At 40.0% G+C, this 22733-nt stretch overlaps 1 protein-coding gene and 1 long non-coding RNA gene across 2 annotated transcripts; one reads left to right on the forward strand and one right to left on the reverse strand.

Moving 5' to 3' along the window:
* Nucleotides 1–4287: 4287 nt before the first annotated feature.
* Nucleotides 4288–21588, forward strand: LOC114460777 (ankyrin repeat and BTB/POZ domain-containing protein 2-like). Its single transcript, XM_028442669.1, has 17 exons — nt 4288–5213; nt 11236–11376; nt 11689–11896; nt 11964–12116; nt 12191–12356; nt 13529–13618; nt 13698–13799; nt 14921–15017; nt 15100–15235; nt 16386–16615; nt 16694–16872; nt 17530–17635; nt 17710–17812; nt 17876–17945; nt 18021–18089; nt 19383–19496; nt 21331–21588. The coding sequence occupies exons 1-17, from the start codon at nt 4367–4369 to the stop codon at nt 21586–21588; spliced, it is 3069 nt and encodes a 1022-aa protein (XP_028298470.1). The 5' UTR covers nt 4288–4366.
* Nucleotides 5847–10001, reverse strand: LOC114461070 (uncharacterized). Its single transcript, XR_003673792.1, has 3 exons — nt 9955–10001; nt 9234–9292; nt 5847–6029 (listed from the first exon to the last, which is right to left on the reverse strand). It is a non-coding gene; the product is annotated as an uncharacterized LOC114461070 (long non-coding RNA).
* Nucleotides 21589–22733: the final 1145 nt, after the last annotated feature.

A 22733-nucleotide genomic window follows, 5' to 3' on the forward strand; every position in this document is an offset into this window, starting at 1 on the left:
CCGTATTTAACTCTACTAAATACTAACTACATCTCTTCTGTATTTATCTTTGTGAATTTGAATCCTGGAAAGTAAATCAGATTTATTTGGATCTCATTGGTGACTAGAGCTCCTGAGGGGCCCTCACGTGGTCCATGCGGGCTACCTGGTGCCCGCGAGCACCGTGTTGTGACCCCTGATCTATAGGTACCAAAACATGGTACTGTTTCATTTTACGTAAATTGGTACAGGTAGTACGAAGGAATTAGATTGATACCTAAAAAAGTACTAAATTTGGTACCTATCCCTGCTCATATGATCTGATTGCTTATCTAAATTTTTTAAAGTCACTGATCGTTATCGGCCAAAAAATCCTGATGGTGTAAAGCCTAGTTTGTACAGTGAGTTTGTTGACCTGCTACTCCAACACGTGTTAAGGCGGGGATACACTGTGCGATTTTTTTTAATCGTTGTACTCAGCTCCAGCTCAAACTGTGCGACTCATGTGCAGAGCCCGAATGTGCGCAGCTCACGATTCATGTTCTCACACTGTACGGACCGACACTCTGACACAATCTGACTGCTCACACTGTACGTTCATACACGACACGTCAGCGTCTTGTTTACGGAAATGCAACGTACAAATTAGAAGAAGAAGAAGAACTCTGAAGCGCCGCCATTAAAACACATGAAGAAGAAGAACTTGGAAGTATAGAGACACTTGCAAATCTCAGCAAAAAGAGCTTTAAAAAAAAAAAGAGACAGCGATGTGATGAACCAGGAACTGATTGGACAGATGTGAGCAGTACAGTCCGTCTATTCTACAGGTGTTCATGCATGTGCAGTGTAAGGGTTTGTGGCACTGCTTCAACAGTGATACCCTCACGAGGAACGACTGGATTTCAAATATGTTTGATTTCCTTACAACCATACGATTGCTGATCGGGAGCTGGTCGTGAGGTGTTAATGGCTTCTCGTGACCCCATGTATACTGCATGATGCACGACACACGATTTAGCAGAGACCTGGCCCGATCCAAAAAACAGACGCACGGGTCAAAACTCGGCTCAAAATGGGCCAAAAATCACACAGTGTATGTCTGCCTTTAGAGGGAATCACCTTGAATGTCCGTTAGGGCAGAGGATGTGTCGCCCTTTACAAAAAACCACAACAAACACAAACCAAGACTTTTTTTGTCGTTCTTTTAATAATCAGGAATCGTCTGCACAGCCTTTTGTAAAGTGTTTGCCAGCAGCGTTACAGCTGTGTATTTTTTTCTATGGATTGTCTCGATGCCTTATCAGAGGGACTTCATCTCCTCTGCTCGGGCTGAACCTGAACCTGCCAAGTGGGACTGAACAGACTGTTAACGTGGTGAGCGGGCTCACTCTTATGATTGTACCTGTTCAAACCTCTCGGGTGTTTTCTTTTCGTCGCTCAGTTATTTATTGTTCTGAAAAAGCCATCTTTTCTACCCAGCTCCTGCAAATAAGTTTAAAAAAAGACTGTTTTATTCTTGCATACACAGGAGTGAAGTGAAGACATTATGAGTGTGTGTGTGTGTGTGTGTTAGACTGTACAGCTTTGTAGAGCCAGTATCAGGAACAAAGAGGTAGAAGTTTAGACTCTCTGTACGTAGAGATGATGAAACACTGACATCTGGTGGTCAGATTAGGTAAGACAGTCTCGAAGCTCTACATTAGCCAAGACTAGGAAAGTTCTAGAGAATTTTATTTAAAATTTTTTAAAAAAATCAAGTTTTCTCACATCTTGCAAATCAGCACTCATTTATTTTTCAGTATTATTGTGTTTGAATTACATTTCAAAGCTGTTTCCTCCTCTTTCTGTTGTCAGGTGAGCTCTGCTTGTTGTGGAACGCTTACTGGGAATTAAAATAATACAAGTTTTTATCTTTAATGACTGTCTGTCTATTGTTGTTGATCGATTATGAAATTAATTTGTTACAGCAGTAACAGAATAAAAAAATAAATAAGAAAAAGCAAAGATACACGTTACGAAAAAGAAAAATATACACTGAGTACCAAGTAAATATACGTATATACATAGATAAATATGTGGCGAGTGAAGGTCTTGCATAAAATAATAGATGTAAAATTATTTCTTCAAAAATAAATATTTTCCTGCCTGCCAAAGGATCCAATTTGGACTGCAGAATTAAAATTTACATTAAAAACATTATTGTCGAGGCGAACTCATTTTTAACTCAGATGCAACATTCAACAACGTCAAATTGACCAAACCTAATTAATCCAAGCATTTAAAAAAAAAAAAAGAAATAAGAATTTTATCACAATTGTGCCTTTGTTAACTTTAATCAATGTAAATGACTTCCTAAATATAAAATAATATTCTCTACTTGAAAACAAAACAGTGATGCACAAACATCTAAAACATTACTATACAGGGTGTTACTTCATAATTCCTGTTTTCCCAGTATGTTCTCTTTCAAACAAGTTCGAATGAACTACGGCCGGACCCGTGGAACGTCTCCGCGCCAAAAAGCACGTACCACGTTCCCGAGAATTCAGTCAAATTACTCGGTTCTACCGAGTAAAAAAAAATGGGGCCCCCTGGCAACCCCCTGGCACATATGGAGTAATGGGCCCCATTCATATATTGGTATGTGTCAATGATAAACAAGAAAATGACTTTCATGGAAATTGCTGAAAAAAGCGGGGTGGGCCTCCTGGCCCCTAATCAAATTGTGTGAGGCATAATCGTAAGATACGTTGAAATACCTTTGAAGCGTTATATCACACGACTATGTTTCCATAAATTTGGAAATTACCGAAAATGGGGACTCCAAAAAAAGGACTCCGAGCATCTCATCATATTCATTCATAGAGTATTCATCCCAAACTGCATTCTGATCTAACGAGAACTAACAGAAGAGTAGTCATTTGAAAAATGGGGCCCCCGGGCACCCCCGTGACACGTATGGGGTAATGGGCCCCATTTATATATTGGTATTTACCACCAACCATCGTAATATTTGACTGGCAAATAAATGACAAATCGACTTTCGTGTTTTTTTTCTTTGGAAAATCTAATCGAAAATCGGGCTCCGAACGTTGATGCGTACACATCCATAAATTATACCTACTAGATTTCAGCCTGATCCGTTCATGAATAACAGAAGAGTAGCGATTTTAACTAGTGTACACAACAACAACAACAACAAGAACAAAGTGAGTTGTGTTTTGAGTCCAGTAGTGCGGCCTGAATAGCAACCTTAGATGCCTTAGATTGAGTCACAAATGGTCCGCAGGCCTCAACTGACACACACGTGCATTAGTTAATGGTAAACTAGCACATAGCTCAGCTCTAAATCAGGCTTATATAATTAGAGATGCACCAAAATGAAAATTCTTGGCAGAAACTGACAATGAGGAAACCAGGGCCAAAAAACAATGAGTACTAACCTCACTAAAAGTAAAACATTGTAATTGTATAGATTATTATTTAATGCTATAAAAAATAAATCAATTAGAAATGTGAAAATATTTATTTAGCACTGACATTCCAACAATGCACAATATAAAATAAATATAATGAAATGTTTAACTGTTAATCCAATGCTTGTCTATTGAACTGCTTCTGACACAAAATCTCCACTTTCTAATTTATCTTCTTCCAGGGCCAAAGCACAATAATCCAGTGGAGGACCAAACCTGCCAAAATTAAAATTGAATGAATAAATAAATAAACGTGAAAAATGAAAAGAAAAAGTAAATTTTAGATTGAAATACAAATAAATAAACATAAGTGGGGTAAAAATACAAAAGTTAAATTATAAACACATCATTAAATATTAAATAAATAAATGCAAAAATTTAAAATGAAATATTGAATTGAATATTGGAAAAAAATAAATAATTATATATATATATATATATATATACTTTTCTTCACATAATCATTTATTTTATACGTGCAAAAATATTTTTACATTTGTTTTATTTTTTACTTTTATTCTTCATATTATTTATATTTAATCTTGGCAGGTTTGGTCTTCTGTATAATTCAACTATTTTGTTTAGAACAAATATAGTTTAAGCAATATTGTTCCCTGGTTAATCATTAATAGAAGTTCATTACTACATACAGTTCAGTTCACAGATAATCATCATATGAGGGGAAGCCAAACCTACTGGTACTTTGTGTCCATGCGGGGGCGCTGATTGGTTGTCTGAGCTCTTGCTGTGATTGGTCCACTGTGCGTAAAAACCTGCTCGTCTCCAAAGTGCGCTCAGTGTGTCTGAGGCTCACAGCCAAACATCAGCAGTAGTTTGGTTTTGAATGGACTTCAGCACCAGCGGGTTTTTGTAGTGCGTAAAAGTGACTTTAAAACCATCTCATCCTCAACATGTCGAGCCGTTCTTTGGTCAACGCTCTGGAGGACCTGAGTCTGGACTCTGGGTACATGGCCGGACACCCCCGCCGGTCCCTCAGCCTGTCCTCCTCCAGCAGGTCCGGGCACTCTCTGACCCAGACCAGCACTCCGTACCGGGGACCCGGGTCCCTGTGCAGCAGGAACGGGAGCTGGGACACGGTGAGCGCACCGCAGGAGGAGATCCTGTCCAAGTGTCCGTGTCTCCCGGAGCTGGAGGACTACCCGTGGACCGAGCACGAGCTGCTGGAGGTCGTTCGTAAAGTCACGGGCTCGGACGCGTCGCTGACCCCGGACGCCATCCAGCAGCTGTCGGTCCTGCTGAGGCGCGCTCTGGTGCGCATCTCCCGGGAGGCGCAGCGGCTGAGCGCTCTCCACAGGCGGTGCACGCGCCTAGAGGTGCAGAGCGCCGTCAGGCTCGTGCTGAGCTGGAGTCTGTCCGAGCGGTGCGTGTCCTCCGCGGTGAGGGCGGTGTCCCTGCACTGCATGAGCTCCGGGGACAGCGTGCGGCAACGGGCCAAGTCCGAGCTGTGCGCGCTCACGCTCTCCGTGGGCCGCTTCTTCAGGTGGATGGTGGACGCACGGGTTTCGGTGCGCGTCCACGAGTACGCAGCGGTGTGTCTGGCCGCGTGCATGGAGAGTTTAGCGGAGGAGGTGATCGGTCGGGGGCTGCAGGCGGAGGGGGACGGAGAGGGGAGGCCGGGCTGGGACTCCTGTCCCCCGGTGACCGCGGAACGGCTGCAGGGAGCCGTGAACAGTGACCCGGAGCTCTGGGGTCTCCTGCAGGTCTACGAGCATCTCATCTGTGGCAAAAACGCCAACGGTAAGTCCATCATCCGACACTTTTATCAGTAGAAAAAACTTTTTATGTTGGACTAAAACAATCAGGGCCTTTCACCCATGGTGCACTCAGAGTGTCCTGTGTCTGAATAATCCAGCATTCCTCTATTTTTTTCTCCATCATTTATGGATTTAGGTTATTATTTAAAGAAAAACTGCAGAAAATGTGAGTTTTTGCCTCTGTATGAGGGCTTTCACCTACGTCACGTTCTGGGCAGTAACCCGGATGCGCGGCCATATTGGAGGCACTCAGAGGTAAACACTCCAACAGTATCCATCTGCAACCCCGGAGCGGAAGCCCCTGATGGGACACAAGCCTCTGGCTGGGTGGATGTGCCCCTCACGTGACAGCGGAAGCTATTTTTTAATGCGACAAACCTCAAATTTAGCCAGGAAGTGGAGGAGGTAGAGGTTAGGAAAAAAAGAAAGGCAAAGTTGCCAGAACAGTGGATAGGGTTACTGGTATTCTGTCACATCCGCCCAGCCAGAGGCTTGTGTCCCGTCAGGGGCTGCAGCTGGATACTACTCAAACACTGCAATGGATAAATGTCCGAAACCACAGAAAAGCTCCTCAAAATGCGTTCTAGATGCACAGGCATACAGGGAAGGACTCGGTCACGGTATTTGGAAAAGTTAGGGTTTATTGGTGGTGCAGATCCATACGAGTCGACTCTCTCATCTGGGATCAATGACGACCCGTATAGTCTTCCGTCTATTGCGTATCCTGATATGGTCAGCCACCTGGTTTTAACCCTAACCCAATCTGGGTCATCCTTTAGATAAAGGTCAGAACTTTTACCTGGAAAACAATGAGAAATACAGCACATTTTATCTCCACATTTTAACAACTGTGTTGCTACTGCAGCAGGCTATTAAATGCGATATTAAGTCAATAATACCACATGCTTTATATGCTTGATATCAATTATATTATTAACGACACACTAGAAAATTAGTTAAAAGCCGCTGCTATTACGACTTCCGGTTTGATGACGCGTCGTGAAAACCCTCTATTAGTTTATTCAATGTGTGTTTCCCTGGATTGTTATTTTATGGACAAATCCTAATTATGTTCTATATTACAGACATACTAGACTGTAATAGCAATCTAGCAGCATATTATAGGATAGTATAGATTGCAGCCCCTAAAACCAATACAATAAATGAAACTGATACACACAAAATTCAGGAAAAAAACACACATTTCAACAGAAACACATAAAAATGAAAGAAAACCCCACAAAATGTGTCCAAAAACACAAAACAACCAGAAAAACCCACAAAATTAAAGAAAAACACACAAAACAACAGCAAAGATGCACAAAATGTCAAACAGAAACAAAAAGAATGACAGAAAACATACAAAACGACAACATAAACACACAAAATAAAAGAAAATTTCAAGGTTTCAGCTCCTGTTAATGAACTGGGTGATGTGGGTGGATACGTGTTGTTACCCTCTGATCTGCTCGTGAACACAAAGGAACTCTCACACATGCTTGATGAGGCCCAAAGGACCCAACGACCACGCAGCGACAGTCACACACTATAGAGTATTAGGGATGTCCCGATACAACTTTTTCACTTCCGATATGAAACCGATATTGCAGCCTTGAGTGTTGGCCGATACCGATATTCATTTGATATCAGCACGAATCATACATACTTTTATGACTTATTTTGTAGTGTGGAATGTTAGAAAAGGTTTGATCATGTGATGTTACTCAGAGAACAATAGTCAGCAACAGTAGGGATGAGAAAAACTGACCCTTTCATTATTAACCAATTGGTTACATACATTTTAACCTTCAACATAATATCTACAGTATTCTATAATTGAATACATATAATATAATATAATATACAGTATATCGGAGATTTTAGATGCAGTCCGATAAAATCCGATATTTGTTTTCTGGATGATATCGGACCGATATCCGATATCAATATCGGTTCGGGACACCCCTACAAATAAGAAACATACCTATCAAACAAATACAGCAAGTTTTACACATACAAAGAAACATTTAATGAATTACAAAAAATATCCTCTGAGTTATTTATCCTCTATCTATCTTTTATTTATCCCTAATCGTTTATACTTATCATTATTATTATTATTATGGTTTCTGGCTTGTTTCTTTCTTTTTTTTTCCGCACACCAACTACCAAGTCAAATTCCTTGTGCTGTCTTAAAACTGTACTTGGCAAATAAAACATTTCTGATGTCTGAAACATTCCATGAATTACAAAAGATATCCTTTGAGTACAAAAAAATGTAATTCGACAACAAAAAACTGTCACGTGACTTTTGACACAAATTTTGCCGAATCACACATAGATGTCAGAAAACGTTTTCAGAAATGTCTCGTTTCGTACTCGAAAGTTATTTTTTTTCTAATTGAAGACATTCCGTTTCTTTGCATGTGTAAAACATGCCGTATTTGTTTGATGGATGCGTTTCTTTTTTGCAAAACCACATAATTAAAAAAAAAATTCAGAGAAAGTGTGTGGTTCGCAAATACAAAACATCATTAAAAAACGAATGCATTTGGTTTTGCAAATAAAAAATCGACCTATCAAACAAATACAGCATGTTTTAAACATACAAGGAAACATTCCGTGAATTACAAAATATATCCTTTGACTACAGAGGAAATAAAATTCTACAACAAAAAACTGTCATCTGACTTTTGACACAAATTTTGCAGAATCACACACATGTCAGAAAACTTTCTAAGAAATGTCTTGTTTTATACTCGAAGGCTTTTTTTTCTAAATAATTGAACACATTACATTTCTTTGTATATTTAAAACATGCTGTATTTGTTTGATAGGTGCGTTTCTTATTTGCAAAACCACATGATTTGACCAAAAAAATCAGAGAAAGCCCAGAGAAAATAAATATTGCAGAATGGATTATTTCTTACACTCTCAGTATCTAATTAGCACATTGCAGGTATGAGTGCTTTAATTATCAGCACAAAAAGGATTAAAAGCTGGTTAAAATGTGATCAAATGTGAACACGAGGTGTTTTTCTGCACCTTCAGGCTGGGTTCTGACTCCCCTGAGGTGACCCTGCTGCACACATTTGGCCCTCAGTGCTCCTGTTGTCCCCTCTAAACACACGCAGCATTATGCAGCGCTGCAGAAAAGCCCTGTTGTGCCCCACACACACACACACACACACACACACAGTGGAGCCTCTCTCTGAGGGGACGCAGGGGGTTGTTGAGCCTTGTTTTCACTCAGCCACAGGTACAGGTCACAGGAAATGATTTAATCACTCATCATCATCCTGTTCGTAAGCAGCTCACTGTTGAAGGTGTGTGTGTGTGTGTGTGTCCCTTACACAGGTAAGGGATTAGAAACACAGTGGTTTGTGCTTTGTTCAACTCAGACTGGTCTCCTGTTGTAAAACCATGAATAGTTGCCTGTGCTCCTTATTCATAAACACTGCAGGGAAATCACTACAAATTATCAGCCACGGCTCCTAAAAGCAAGACGTCTTTATTCCACTGCCAGAGAACGACTTTCCACATGTTTCAGCTCCATAATCAGCCTTTTGTTGACCTCCAATCCATCAAACATTCAGCCAAATTTAGGTGAATATAATTTTTTTTCTCACATGAATGTTTAATTGTTAATCATTGACAACCATTGTAAACTAATAATTAATTAATGTTGTAATGTAGACGTTTCATCACTCAACCTTTTTAATCCAATCAGTCCTTTAAACATTCATGAATAATCCAACAATCGTGTGATGGCAGTGATTTAATCAAGCAGCGTAAAAAGCATGATTAATGTAGAAGTCGGTCTGATTAAAAAGGTGAAGCAGGAAACAACGGACAGTGAAGGAATGAAAAGGGTTGGAATTATTTTTGAAATTCAGGAGGTAAATTAAAAGCTTCGTTAACATCAAGATTTGGATTTCGAGTAAAAACAGTAACATTAAAAACATTTATTACTTATATTCTGGGATTTTAATGGACAAAGTACCTTTAAAAATAGGTATAATATACCAACCATGTTGTACCTCATGTTTACCACTATGCAACCTGCAACAATATCAAAATGTCACGGTACAATTACATCACAGTAGTAAGGCCACAGTACGTTAGTATTATTATGGTAATGTCAAAAAACAAAACAAAAGATGACTCAGGAAAAATGCCACAATATAAGGATAAACACACATGCTCAAATGAAAAAAAAGCCTGATTTTGTTGCAGTTTTTACAAAAAACATGCAGTAAAAGTTGTGCCATTATTCATATTATTAGGTGACTTTATTGTGTGCCATTGTTTTGGATAAACTGGTCAATTTGAAGAAGAAAAAAACTATTTGCCTTTGATTTATTTCATAACAATAAAGTTAAGGGCACGGATTCACAACAATTTTACAAGATATCATTCATTTCCCTCATCTTTAAAGGTTTACGTATTTTAAACAAAAAAAAAAAAATCCTAAAATGAATAAAAGGTTCTTTTGCACTGATTTGTAAGTGTGTGTGTGTGTGTGTGTGTGTGCGTGGAGCTACCACCAGGGGGCGCAAGCACCAATGCTACTGATATTAGCCACTGCTACCGTTTTGAACCGTACCTGTCGTGAACTTTAGTTACAAACTCTATCAAAGATCATATATATTAGTCGAGGTTTATTCATCTTATTTTATTTAAAAGTCTTTCTAGAGCAGCAGGAGATCACAACATAGACTGACCTAGTAGAAGGTTTCTGCTGGGCTCCCCCTCCGTGCTTCCTGACAACACTTCCTGTACTGCGCGCAAGGGGTTCTGGGAAATGTAGTTTGGTTCTCAGATCGGCTCACTCTACAGCGCCAGAAAAAAAACTACACAGGTGGGAGTACTCGGAGTTCCTGTTTGATACAGTCACAGGAAATAGATATCATATATAAAGACCTTTATTATGATATCTATGGTCACATGCACCAGCATTTTGAAACTAACAAACCGCGGTGTTTACAATACCGTTACATTCTTAAATACCTAAACTGAAAAAAAAAAATATTTATTGATAAATAATTAGAGGTGGAAAGAGTCACAAAAATGTATTTAAAAAAAAAAGGATGAAAGAAGAAAACGTGTCAATTAAAAATACTCAAACTCAATGTTTCAATGTAGAATATACAACTTGGACAGATAAGGACAGAACAACAACAACACAACAAATATCTATAATATGTACAGTGAGTGTGCAGATATGAATATCAAAATAAATATATATATATATATATATAAAATATAATTACTGTAACGTTGCTTAAAATGAACTCAATTACAAGAAAAAGGACTGTTAAATAATACTTTAGTCAAACTACTGTTTAATTTTGGATCTCTTAATGCATCAACATTAGGATACATACACACATCCTCTGTTTAAAATATCTTCACACATATACACTGAAATACAGAATTAATAGACACTTTCATATTGTTTTGTGAGATTCTATAATGTGCTTCCTTCACAGTTTGGCACAAAACCAGTTGAGGTGTCACAGCTTAAGTGAGCGGTTTAGAATGGAGTGTGTGTGCTTTTGTGTGAATGACAGCACGGAGGTTTCTTTGTGTTGCAGACCATCCGTTTCCATTATGTAAAGCTCACAGTCAGCAAATGTCTGCCTGCAATGGACATAATGGTTGGTGGATCCCAACATGAGCCTGCTTTCACAGGCCAGCTGATGACTGCCAGTGATTTCAAATGTAACAATATTAAAAACACAGAAAATTACTTCAAAAATACACAAAATGACAACAACGATGCACAAAACAACAGAAACGCACAAAATGACATAAAAAAACAACAAAATGACAGAAAAACGCTCCAGTCTGTTGTTCTTTCCTGTATTAAGACTGTGATATTAATCAGACAATAACATTTTTATGGCCCCCCACTGTGATAAAAGTTGCATACTTTCCTGTTCCAACAGAAATCAAACCTTACTGTGTTTGTTAATATTGTGTGTGTGTGTTTTGTGTGGTAGGTGAGCTCTCACTGCCGGCCAGCATCAGTCCGTACACGGGGAAGCAGACGGAGAGCAGGGAGGACTCGTACATTCAGCTGGAGCTGAGGACGCTGGAGCAGGCGCTGCTCGCCACCTCAGTGGGCAGCATCACAGAGCTCAGTGAGTGTGTGTGTGTGCTTTCATAAATAAAATACAGCACAAGTGTCAAAGTAAAGGTCAGGGGGCCCACATGTGACCCATTAGAGCATCAATGCACAAACTGACAACAGAAACACACAAAAAATACACAAATTAACAACAAAAACACACAAATGACACAAATACACAAAATTATAGCAAAAATAAAAACACACAAAAATGCACTAAATGATAAAAAAAATACACAAATTGACTCAAAAACACACAAAACACAGTAAATGACAGAAAAAAGAGTTACATGTCGTTCTATTACTAGTTGTTCTATGTGTGCAGGTGATCTTGTTTCCCGTGCAATGCACCACATGCAGCGTCTGTGTAGCTCCGCCTCCTCTCCGAGCCGCGTCCTCCCAGCCAATCAGCAGTCCGTATCCTGGGCGCCGGATGCCCTCCGCACCCTCTACTACTTCCTGTCCAGCCCACAGATGGAGTCCATGGAGGACCCCAGCCTGGAGCCCCCCACTATAACTCTGAGTAGAGAGAGGTAATTGCATGTTCTCCTGCTGGAATCTTCCCTCCTGTCCTTTGGTCCCACTCTGACGTTCTTCCAGGCCCTTCCTCCTCCTTCCTCCCCTCATGGAGTGGATCCGCGTCGCAGTGATTCACGCCCAACACCGCCGCAGCTTATTGGTGGACACTGATGATGTCAGACAGGCGGCCCGGCAGCTCCTCCCTGGACTGGACTGTGAGCCCAGGCAACTGAGGTGAGGTTTCACCCACAGGATGCCAAGGAGATGTGGAGGTTGTGGTTCTTCTCATCATGTTCTTCTCCTTAAAGGTGGGAGAGATGCTCCCAGTCCATCAGGGGTCTGGATGCCCACTCTGCAGTGGCCAAGTTCCAGTTGGATCTGGGCTTCAGGATGCTGTGGAGTGGACGGGCTGACCTCGTCCATCAGGCCACGGATCTACTGGGACCTGAAGGAGTGAACACCATGGATGACCAGGTACCAGTAACACTCTGACCCAGTCATTACAAGAAACTGGTTTTGGATCATTTCATGTCATTTTAACACATTTTTAGGACATCCCACGTACTTTGATCTAAAAAAGAATTCTGACTTTTTTTTTACCTATTGTTCCTCAATAATTCAGCAGACACACTGTAAAGTTTTTGTTTGATTGGATGGTGTATGTGTAGATTTTCCTACGTCCTTGTTTTTCTTCCATTTTCAGCTTCCAATATCTCAGGAACTCTATCATATAGGAAACTGAAATGTGGTGTAGTAATACAGCTCCACCTACTCTCTCAGAATATACACAAATATCTGCTATACTTTCTATCTGGTGGACATAACAACCCCCCAAAATTGGAAAAGAGTTTGTCGGGGTTTGGGTCTGAAACATGTTTGGGCCTTCAGTAAACAACTCATCTCCCAGTAATTTGATCAGCTTTGAGCTATGAACATAGACTATTCACATCACTAATGATTAGTCACATATATGCATTGGTTGTTGGGTGATAAATACTTTTTTACTATATTAATTGGCCCATAACTGCATGTGAGAATATAAGAAAAAAAATCTGATCTGTTTTAATTTATAGATGACTCTTTATTGGGTTATAAAACTATTTTCATTAGTGATGTCAACAGTCTATGTACATAGCTCTCAGCTGATCATATTATAGGGAGCTGAGGTACTGTATAATGATAAGTTCTTTACTCCAAACATGTTCCAGACCCAAAACCTGATAAACTTTTTTCCAGTTTTGAGGAGCTGTCATGTATAGCAGATATAAAGTATAGCAGATGTTTTTTTTGCATGTTCTGAGAGAGTAGGTGGAGCTGTATTACTATACAAAATTTTAGTTTCCTATGTGGCGTAGTTCCTGAGATATTGGAAGCTGAAGATGGAAGAAAAATAAGGACGCACGAAAATCGACACCTAACCCCCTCTCACTAAAGTGTCCATATCTCAAAAAGTTTCATCCAATTGATCTAAAAATTTACAGCGTGTCTATTAAATAATAGTGGAACAATTGGTAAAAAAATCTGAATTATTTGAGACTGAAGTGTATGGACCATTTGTGAAATTACATGGAATGACCCCTTTGAAAAACTACATCTACATCTACTAATGTCTAGATTTTAACCATTATTTGGCCGACACTCTTTAGGGAATGACAGCTCTGATGTACGCGTCAGCAGCAGGAGATGAAGCACTGGTGCAGATGCTGGTTGAAGCTGGAGCTCAGCTGAACCTGCAGGTAAAACCAGTAAACCATTACCCACAATCCCTCCTGGTATATCACATCAGAGCTGATGGTGTTCCGTGTTTGTTTCCAGGTTCCAGGTTCCTCCCTCAGACACCCGTCTGTACACCCAGGCAGCAGGCGCTGGGTGGCCCTCACCTTTGCAGTGCTGCACAGTCACCTGTCTGTGGCTCAGGTGAGCCCCCCCCCCCCCCCCCCCTCCACTAAACATCTTTATTTATTAGCACTACTATGGGTGATCAGGCTCTGGGCCAGACATAGACAGCTCGGCCTGAGGGCCACATGTGGCACTCTGTGTGATATTGTTCAGCCCCTAAATGACTGAAAAAAAAATACGTAGACAAAAGGACAATGGAAATAAAATAAATAAATACACAAAATGACAAGGAAAATATAAGAAATAACAGAGAAATTTCAAAATTATGCACAAACACCAAAGAGGACAACAAAAATAAACTAACAACAGAAATACACAAAATTAACCAAAAGTTGCACAAGATGACTAAAAATACACAACAATCACAAAAACAAATGACAAACAAAATGACAAGGAAAATACTAAAAATACACAGAAATAACAGAGGAATTTACAAAATGACAACAAAAATGTATAAAATGACAACAGAAGTACACAAAATGACTAAAAAACATACAGATGTACACACAAAAACACCCAGAAGGACAACACAAACAACACAAAATATATAAAATGGCAAAAAAAAATACACAAAATAAACCAAAAGTTGTACAAAATGACAAAAAAAAATTCCCCCAAAAAAACACACAAGCCGACAACAGAAATAACAGAAAAGTAAATAAAATACAAAAATGACTCAAAAATATAGAAGAACACCTTAGAGGACAACACAAACAACACAAAATTATATTAAATGGCAACAGAAATACACAAAATAAACCAAACGTTGCACAAGACGAATAAAAATACGCAAAATGATGATGAAAATGCACAAATTTTCCCCTAAAAAAACACACAAGCTGACAACAGATAGAAAAGAAAAGTAAATAAAACACAAAAATGACTCAAAAACATACAAAACAACAACAAAGACACACAAACTTTTTGTTGTTTCCTGTGTTAATGCTCACATTGATCATGTCTGACATGAATGTTGATAATGTGGCCCTCAGATCAAATACAGTCACATTTATGTGGCCCCCACTGTGATCTCTGGTATGAACTGATGGTACAAGAGTTTCAAAAGCACTAAAAAATACAGTATGTGTTGGGAGAACATGCACACTCCACACAGCCTGTGTGTGTTTACATGTTGACAGTTGCTTCTGGAGGCTGGAGCAGACGTGGAGGGTGGGGCGTTACTGGGGGGTCAGGAGAGCTCAGCGGAGACACCTCTACAGCTAGCGGCAGCAGCAGGTATGCTAACGCTAAGTGGCTAACCACAAACACTCCTCTGATAAAAGGAGAAGATGATTAATCGTGTGAGGGTCTGATTCAGGTCACTACGACATGGTGTGCCTGCTGCTGGCTCACGGAGCAGACCCTCTGCTCAGAGTGCATCATGGGAGTTCTCTGACATCACCTCTGTATGAAGACATGAACTGTTTCAGCTACGCAGCAGCACACGGACACAGGTGACTCCTGATTGGCTCATTTCACACCTTGTCCCGCCCCTTCACACTAATTTAACATTTCTGGAAAGTAGAGACTGGTTAGAGAAACTGATCCACAACCATTGTCGAGGGCTGGGATTCTCAACCTTGGGGTCAGGACCCCATTTGGGGTCACGAGACACTGGGAGAGTGTCACCTTCAAGAAACTAAGAATGTTTTGAACAATTTGAGACAATTTTTGCTTATTTTTACCCGTTTTTCTGCAACTACACCAAACTTGCCACATTTTAACCTATTTTCATCACTTTTTCTTGCCATATTTTTGCTCCTTTTAATGCATTTTTGCTACATTACTCCCATTTCTGCTACTTCTTCATCAAATTCCAATGCCTTTTCTGCACATTTTTTCCACTTTAAAGACATTTTCAGCACTTATAAACCCTTTCCACCACTTTTCCACCTAATGTCACATATGTTGACCCATTATTGTCACTTTTAACCTCTTTTCACCATATTTTATGTTTATTTTTTGCCAATTTAACCACATTCACAATTTGTCATGCACATTATTTGCCAGTTTAAACTAACTGTTAATTACATTACCCAAAATCAACTCCCCCTCCCTCCATTTCTGGAGGGAGGGGGAGTTGATTTTGGCCACTCTATTCTTTGGTTTTTAAAATCCAATTTCACCACCTTTTCCATTCTTTTTGGTCACATTTAATCAACAGGTTTAGAACAACTGCATTAAATGATCTAAAGTAACCTTTTTTTTATCCCATGTACCCTTTAGTTAATGTTATACATTGTTTATTTGTGTCAACAGGTTAATCTGAACCTTTTTTCTATGTCTGGTCCAATATTAACCTCAAATTTATTTATAAAAAAAAATCTATTTTGGACGTTTTGGCCATTTTACATTTTGAAGTTAATTTTTTAATGTATTTTAAAGAGACGTGCCACATTTTATTATTGATGCATGGGGAAAAGTCTGTGTGCATGTAATCATTTGTCCAGTAATGTTAGAAATCAATTGACAAAGGTTAATAAAAGTACCCCTGGTTGGAACCCACTGCTTTAAAGGGTTAAAAAAGTGGATTTCAATCAAAATTGTTCCAACAAACAAACAAACAAACAAACAGGTTGTAATTGATTCCCTTGATTTGTGCAGGAATGTGCTGAGGAGACTTCTACTGCAGCCTCAGCACAGGACGGAGGACATCCTCTCTCTGGAGGAGATCCTCGCTGAGGGAGTGGAAGAAGTCCGAGCCCCTCCACCCTCAGACCCCCAAAGCTCCGCCCCCAGGCTGTGTAAAGCCAGGATGAAGGCTCTGCAGCAGGCGGCGTACTACAGCGCTGAACACGGGTACCTGGACGTCACCATGGAGCTGAGGGACATGGGTGAGGGAACATCACGATGTCCTACATCGCTGCTCTGAGCTCATGTCTGACCACGTCTGTCCCTCTCCTCTGGTCCAGGTGTTCCCTGGAGGCTGCACATCTGGATGGAGTCTCTCCGTAGAGCCAAACGGCTGTGCAGGGATGACATCATCGTCTCCCTCCTGGAGGAGTTCAGCTCCATCAGGACAGAAGACTACAGTCCAGACCTGCTCTCCTCAGGCGTTCCACTCATGTTCAGCATGTTGGAGAGCAGCAAGGTGCAGCTCACTCACGTCATCCATCAATTAGCAACTAATACAACAAATTATTGATCAACATTGGTTGAGCTGTGACCCAAACATAAGAAAAACCTTCAAATCCTTCTTAGATTCACATTATGAGAAAGTGAAGCCAAATCAAACAGAAGTTTAGCTTCAAAGCAAAATATAACGATTATGGAGAGAGAAGTGTTTGTTTACCTTTGGAGAATATGAAAAGTTCATCTTAACACAAAAACACACTCCAAACTTCAAAATTGGATTAAACAGTGACAAAAATACAAGAAAAGAGGAAAAAAAAAATACACAACATAACTTCAAAAATGGCCCAAAAAAAAACAAGAAACACAAAAATACCAAAAAATTATCTAAAAAATTCACAAAACAACAACAAAAACAGACAAAAGACAAAAACACACAAAGCGTCATCGAATAATTTGCAAAATAGCGACAAAACTGGTTCAAAACATTTACTCAATTACTTCAGAAAAACTGAAAAAAAAGACAAAAACACAATACTCTAAACAAACAAAACACACAAAAACAACTAGAATATAGATTAAAGAACAAAAGGTGTGTTTCATCTTAGGAACCAGAGTTGGTTCACAGATGATGATGATGATGATGAGTCCTGTGTCTCATGTTGTGTCTCTACAGGACTACGTGGTGCTGAAGCGTCTGGCGTCCCTGTTCTCCCACTGTTACGGGGGCTCTCCTGTCCCTCCCGTCCCCCCCCTGGACGTCTCTCTGTCAAAGCATCTCGGTGAGAACGTCCTCCATCTTCATCATTTACTGTTTCACTCAGACACAGCATCACGTGACCTTTCCTCTGTGCAGATGTTCACTTCCTGAACAACCAGGTGATGTCTGACGTGACCTTCGTGGTGGAGGGGCGACAGTTCTACGCTCACCGGGTGCTGCTGATGTCGGCGTCTGAGAGGTACCACCTCAGTTTACTTCATTAATGTGTAAAAGGACCTGATGGTGATTTTAATCCCTGCAGGTTTCGACACATGCTCACTGACTCTAACGACGTCATCCACATCAGTCACATGACCTACAGCACCTTCCAGGTAGGAAACAGAACACATCACAGTACAGCTCTCTGATTGGCTCTCAGATGATGATGAAGGCTTTCCTTGCTGCAGGTGATGATGAAGTCTCTGTACTGTGGAGGAACCCAAGGCTTGAACGTCTCCTACTCTGAGGCTGTGAAGGTAAACTGGCTCCTCTAGATCAGTGGTTCTCAACCTTTTCAACCCCCAAAATAAAGGTCCCATAGAGCGGGGACCCCCACTGTAGCTGAAGGTGGTTGAACACAGACATGAACATTGAAGAACAGTCATATGGAGACAGGACCATCTATAAGGGGGAATAAAGGGGAGAGATTTTCGGGGTCCATCCATAAAGTCAGTAAAATGATGGTCCATTGTTCTATGAATCTGTGAAAACCACATTTATTTATTCATCTGAATAATATCCACTGTTATCCAGGAAGTTTAGTATTATTATTTGTGCCATAGTATATTTTCATCTTAAAGATGTAAATCCTAGTTTTAATCAGAAATAAAATAGGTTAAAGATTTTAAAAACCACAGAAATTGGTTAAAAGTTGCAAATTAGAGATGGACAGACAATGTGGTAAAAAGGTTTCAATGTGTCTATATATATATATATATATATATATATATATATATATATATGAATGTGGTGAAATTGGCAAAAAAATAAGCAGGACATATTGTTAAAGAAGTTGAAAGTGGTTAAAATGTTTTTATTTGTTTTACTTTGTCTCCACATGCTGTCGAAGGTCAACATCTTTTTAAGACAGAAATGCATGTTTTGTTATTGCAATTACATAAATGAATTTATTTTATTGCATAATTGTGACCATCACCAGCCCTCTACACTTTAATAAAGTGTAAGAAACACTTTATTAAAGGGAGAATATAAAAAGAGAGGGCAGTGTTACACCTAGGCAAGGGGGAAGGGAACAGGGAAGAGGGAGTCAGGGTAGGAAATGGAAGGGGTGGAGAAGAGTTAACTGTTTGCAGGTGAGAGTGAAATGTGATGTTATAGTTGTGCATATTGTACTTATTGTTGCTCTGTAATCAGTTCAGCCAGTTTGGTGACAAGTGTGGAGAAATTGAAAGTGACAATAATGGGTCAACATATGTGACATTAGGTGGAAAAGTGGTGGAAAGGGTTTATAATGTCTTTAAAGTGGAAAAATGTGCAAAAAAGCCATTGAAATTTAATGGAAAAGTTGCAGAAATAATGTAACAAAAATGCATTAAAAGGAACAAAAATATGACAAGAGAAAGTGATGAAAACAGGTTAAAATGTGGCAAGTTTGGTGTCGTAAAAATAAGCAAAAATGGGCTGAAATTGTTTCTTGAAGGCATCTGGCGACCAATTCCCTGTGTCTCGTGACCTCATAGGTTGAGAACCACTGCTGTAACGGATTTGTTCTGTGCATTCACGCGTCGTCTCTGTCTTGTGTTTGGTAGCTTCTTCCTGCTGCAGCGTTCTTCCAGCTCAGAGGCCTACAGAGAAGCTGTGAGGTGACGCTATCCCAGAACCTGAACCTGGACAACGCAGTCAGCCTCTACCAGACCTCCACGGTACCATTCATTCACTTCATTCACTCATCAGATGAGGCCAAGGCTACGTTCACACCCTTCAGTCCTGGAGTGTTTGGGTCGGAGTGAACACAGATAAAGTCTAGAGTGAAGAGTTTCATATCATGAATGAAACGTCTGTCGATGACTTATTAACGTTAATATTGTGGGATGAAAATAAGAGCACAAAGGAGGCAGTTGGTGAGGGAAGAGGGTAACAGTGTAAATATTTTAGTGCTGTCAAGACATTAAAAAATTGTGTGATTAATTAATCATGCTCTGTAAATAATTAATCTAATTAATCTCTTTTTAATCACACCTCAAAATTGCATTACATTATTGTGGCTTTATAAAGTCATTTATTGTTTGGTTTTAACAGATGCAGGCGTAGCAGTTTACATAATAATATATTAGAAATATAATAGAAAATACAGATGAAATAAAACGTCACATGTAGTGCTATAAGTTAGCACATCAGAAACCGTAAAAACACTTTTCTGACACTGAACTTGTTGCTTTTTCTGTCATTCAGATAATAATATTTATCCAGTGAGTTCCTTCATTTGTCAGTCACAGCGTGCAGCACGAGTGTCTATGCTAGCTGTCCGTGTTAGCGGTCCATGCTAGCTGCTACATGTTTAGCATTGAGGTGTTACTGAAGGCTGCAAAGCTCCGGTGTTTTCACACAACTTGGCTTTAGTTTTCTATCCAGTGTTTTTAAAAGCCAAAATTAACGCAAACGAAGCTGAGCAGCTCGGCAGTCTGTGCATCAGTATTATGGGTATACCGGGAACTCTTGAAATAAAAGGTTCCGCGCAATTTGGAGTGCTAAAAAAAAGCGAATAACGCGTTAAAGTGACAGCCCTAAAATATTTACAGCAAATTTTGACTTGGGATCACAGTCCTCAGCCTCCTCAGTAACGTCTATTCAGGAACAATGCAGTTTTTGTCCTGCAGGACTGTGGACCAGCTCTACACCCTCAGCAGGTTCTTGAGGGTTCATGGGAGTTTGCCCAACCAGTCCACATGTGCTTTGTGGACTAGGAGAAGGCATTCGACCGTGTCACTATGGGACTCCTGTGGGGGGTTCTCAGGGAGTTTAGGATATCGGACCCCCTGATACGAGCCGTCCGTTCCCTGTACGACCGGTCTCAGAGCTTGGTCTAGATGGCCACCAGTAAGTCAAACTCATTTCCAGTGAGGGTTGGACTCCGCCAGGGATGCCCTTTGTCACAGATTCTGTTCAGAACTTTTCTGGACAGAATTTCTAGGCATAGCCTGGGCGTTGTGGGGGTCCGGTACCCTCAGGATTGGGTCATTGTGTTTTGCAGATGATGTGGTCCTGTTGGCTCCCTCACAATGTGACCTTCCGCTCTCACTGGATCGGTTCTCAGCTGAGTGTGAAGCTGCTACATGTTTAGCTTTGAGGTGGTAGCGGAGGCTGGAATAGCTCCATTGATCATCAAGATCTTTCTTGTACAATTTTCACTCATCTGGGCTTTTGTTTTCCATTCTGTGTTTTTATTTAAACTAAAATTAACGCCCACGACGCACAACTCTCGGGTTCTCCTGTTTCTTGTGTTGTGGTCTGTGCATCAGTATTATGGGTACACCGGGAACTCGTAAAATGAGAATGGTTCATCGCTGTTTGGAGTGAGAGAAATAATGATTAACTTTATTTATTTTTTGTGCGTTATTTGTCTGTCATTAATTAATCGCAATTAATGCATTAAAGTCCCAGCACTAAAATATAGATATTGTGACATTTTTGTCAAACATTTAATTTATTTCAGTTTCCTTCTCCTGAATTTCTCTCTGTGTGTGTTTTTCGGTGTAGGAGCACAAAGCAGCAGAACTTTGTCGGTTCTGTGAAGGCTTCTTCCTACAGAACATGGATCGTCTCCTGGACAGGGACGACTTTCACCGACTGCTGCTGGGAGGAGCCTCTCAGGAGCTGCTCTGCTCCCCGTCTGACACCCGCTCAGAACTGGAGCTGGACCTGGACCACGTCCAGGACGCTCCGGTCCTTCTGAGGGACCTGGAGGTGGCTCTGATCCATAGACTCTACAGACTTCACTCTGCATGTTGGGGATAGAAACCCCCGAGTCACTGCCTGTGTAGGAGCCAGAGCCACACTTTACATGTTAAGTTTTTATATTTATTCAGTTTTTCTAACTCTGATCAATTGTGTCTTATCTGGTCATTTCTACATGATTGTTACAGTTTCCCACAAATTCCTTTTATTATGTAAACGTCTAAGGCAACATTACAGGTTATACTTACAAGGATTTATTTATATGTACTTTTATACCAGATTATAAATAAAACAATAAACATAAATGAAACCAATCGTTCCTCAACATGTGAAGTATGTGCAGCTGAAAGTCAAATATGTGATGGTAGAATTAAACAGGTTTAGATTTCAAAGAGTCAATGATGTCAAAATTGTGCTTTTTAAAGAAAAGAATGATCTCACCTGAAGGTTTTACATAAAATATTGACATATTTGAATAAATTCAGATCCAATCTACATTAGTGACCCACATTCTACCAACACTGGAAGGCCAGGATAAAAAAGCAAAGGTTTCCAACATATGGCATGCTGACTCGGCAGGTGAAGCAGTTAAATAAAAATAATAAAATAAAATCCTCTAATAGGGATTTAATCCTAAATGTCGAAGACAAAATTTGCAGAAGAGGAAAGGAGGCGCTTGTGGCTAGCAAAGCTAAACCAGGATCTACGAGGCAAAATCTGGACAACATCCTAATATTACAACAACACATCATCAGTAGAATAAAAACTACTGTAGCCTGCAGTGGTGAGTAGTGCAAAAAGATGAAGTAAACATAAGATTATCTTTTAACGAGTGTGCGTAGATGTACATTTAAATTAAATAACATACGTACATGTACATTCACAGTTACTATTTAGTTCCAGGTTTATTTCACAGCAACAGGTCTGACACTGTTTGACTGTTTAGTGTTCATTAGAGCGATAGCCTGGGGTAAGAAACTGTTCTTATGATGGGTTGTTTTGGCGTTAATATGAATTATATTATTATCATCTCACTAGAAAATTAGCTAAGAGCTACTGCAAACAACAATTTTGACAAAAAATTGGCCGAACAAATTCGGATGTTGTCGAAATTTTTGCCTCGTAGATCCTGGTTTAGCTTTGCTAGCCACAAGCGCCTCCTTTCCTCTGATAACTTGTGAGATTGTTCTCCCTGATTTGTTATG

Source organism: Gouania willdenowi, chromosome 3 (genome assembly GCF_900634775.1).
Source record: "Gouania willdenowi chromosome 3, fGouWil2.1, whole genome shotgun sequence".
Classification (NCBI taxonomy): Eukaryota; Metazoa; Chordata; class Actinopteri; order Blenniiformes; family Gobiesocidae; genus Gouania; species Gouania willdenowi.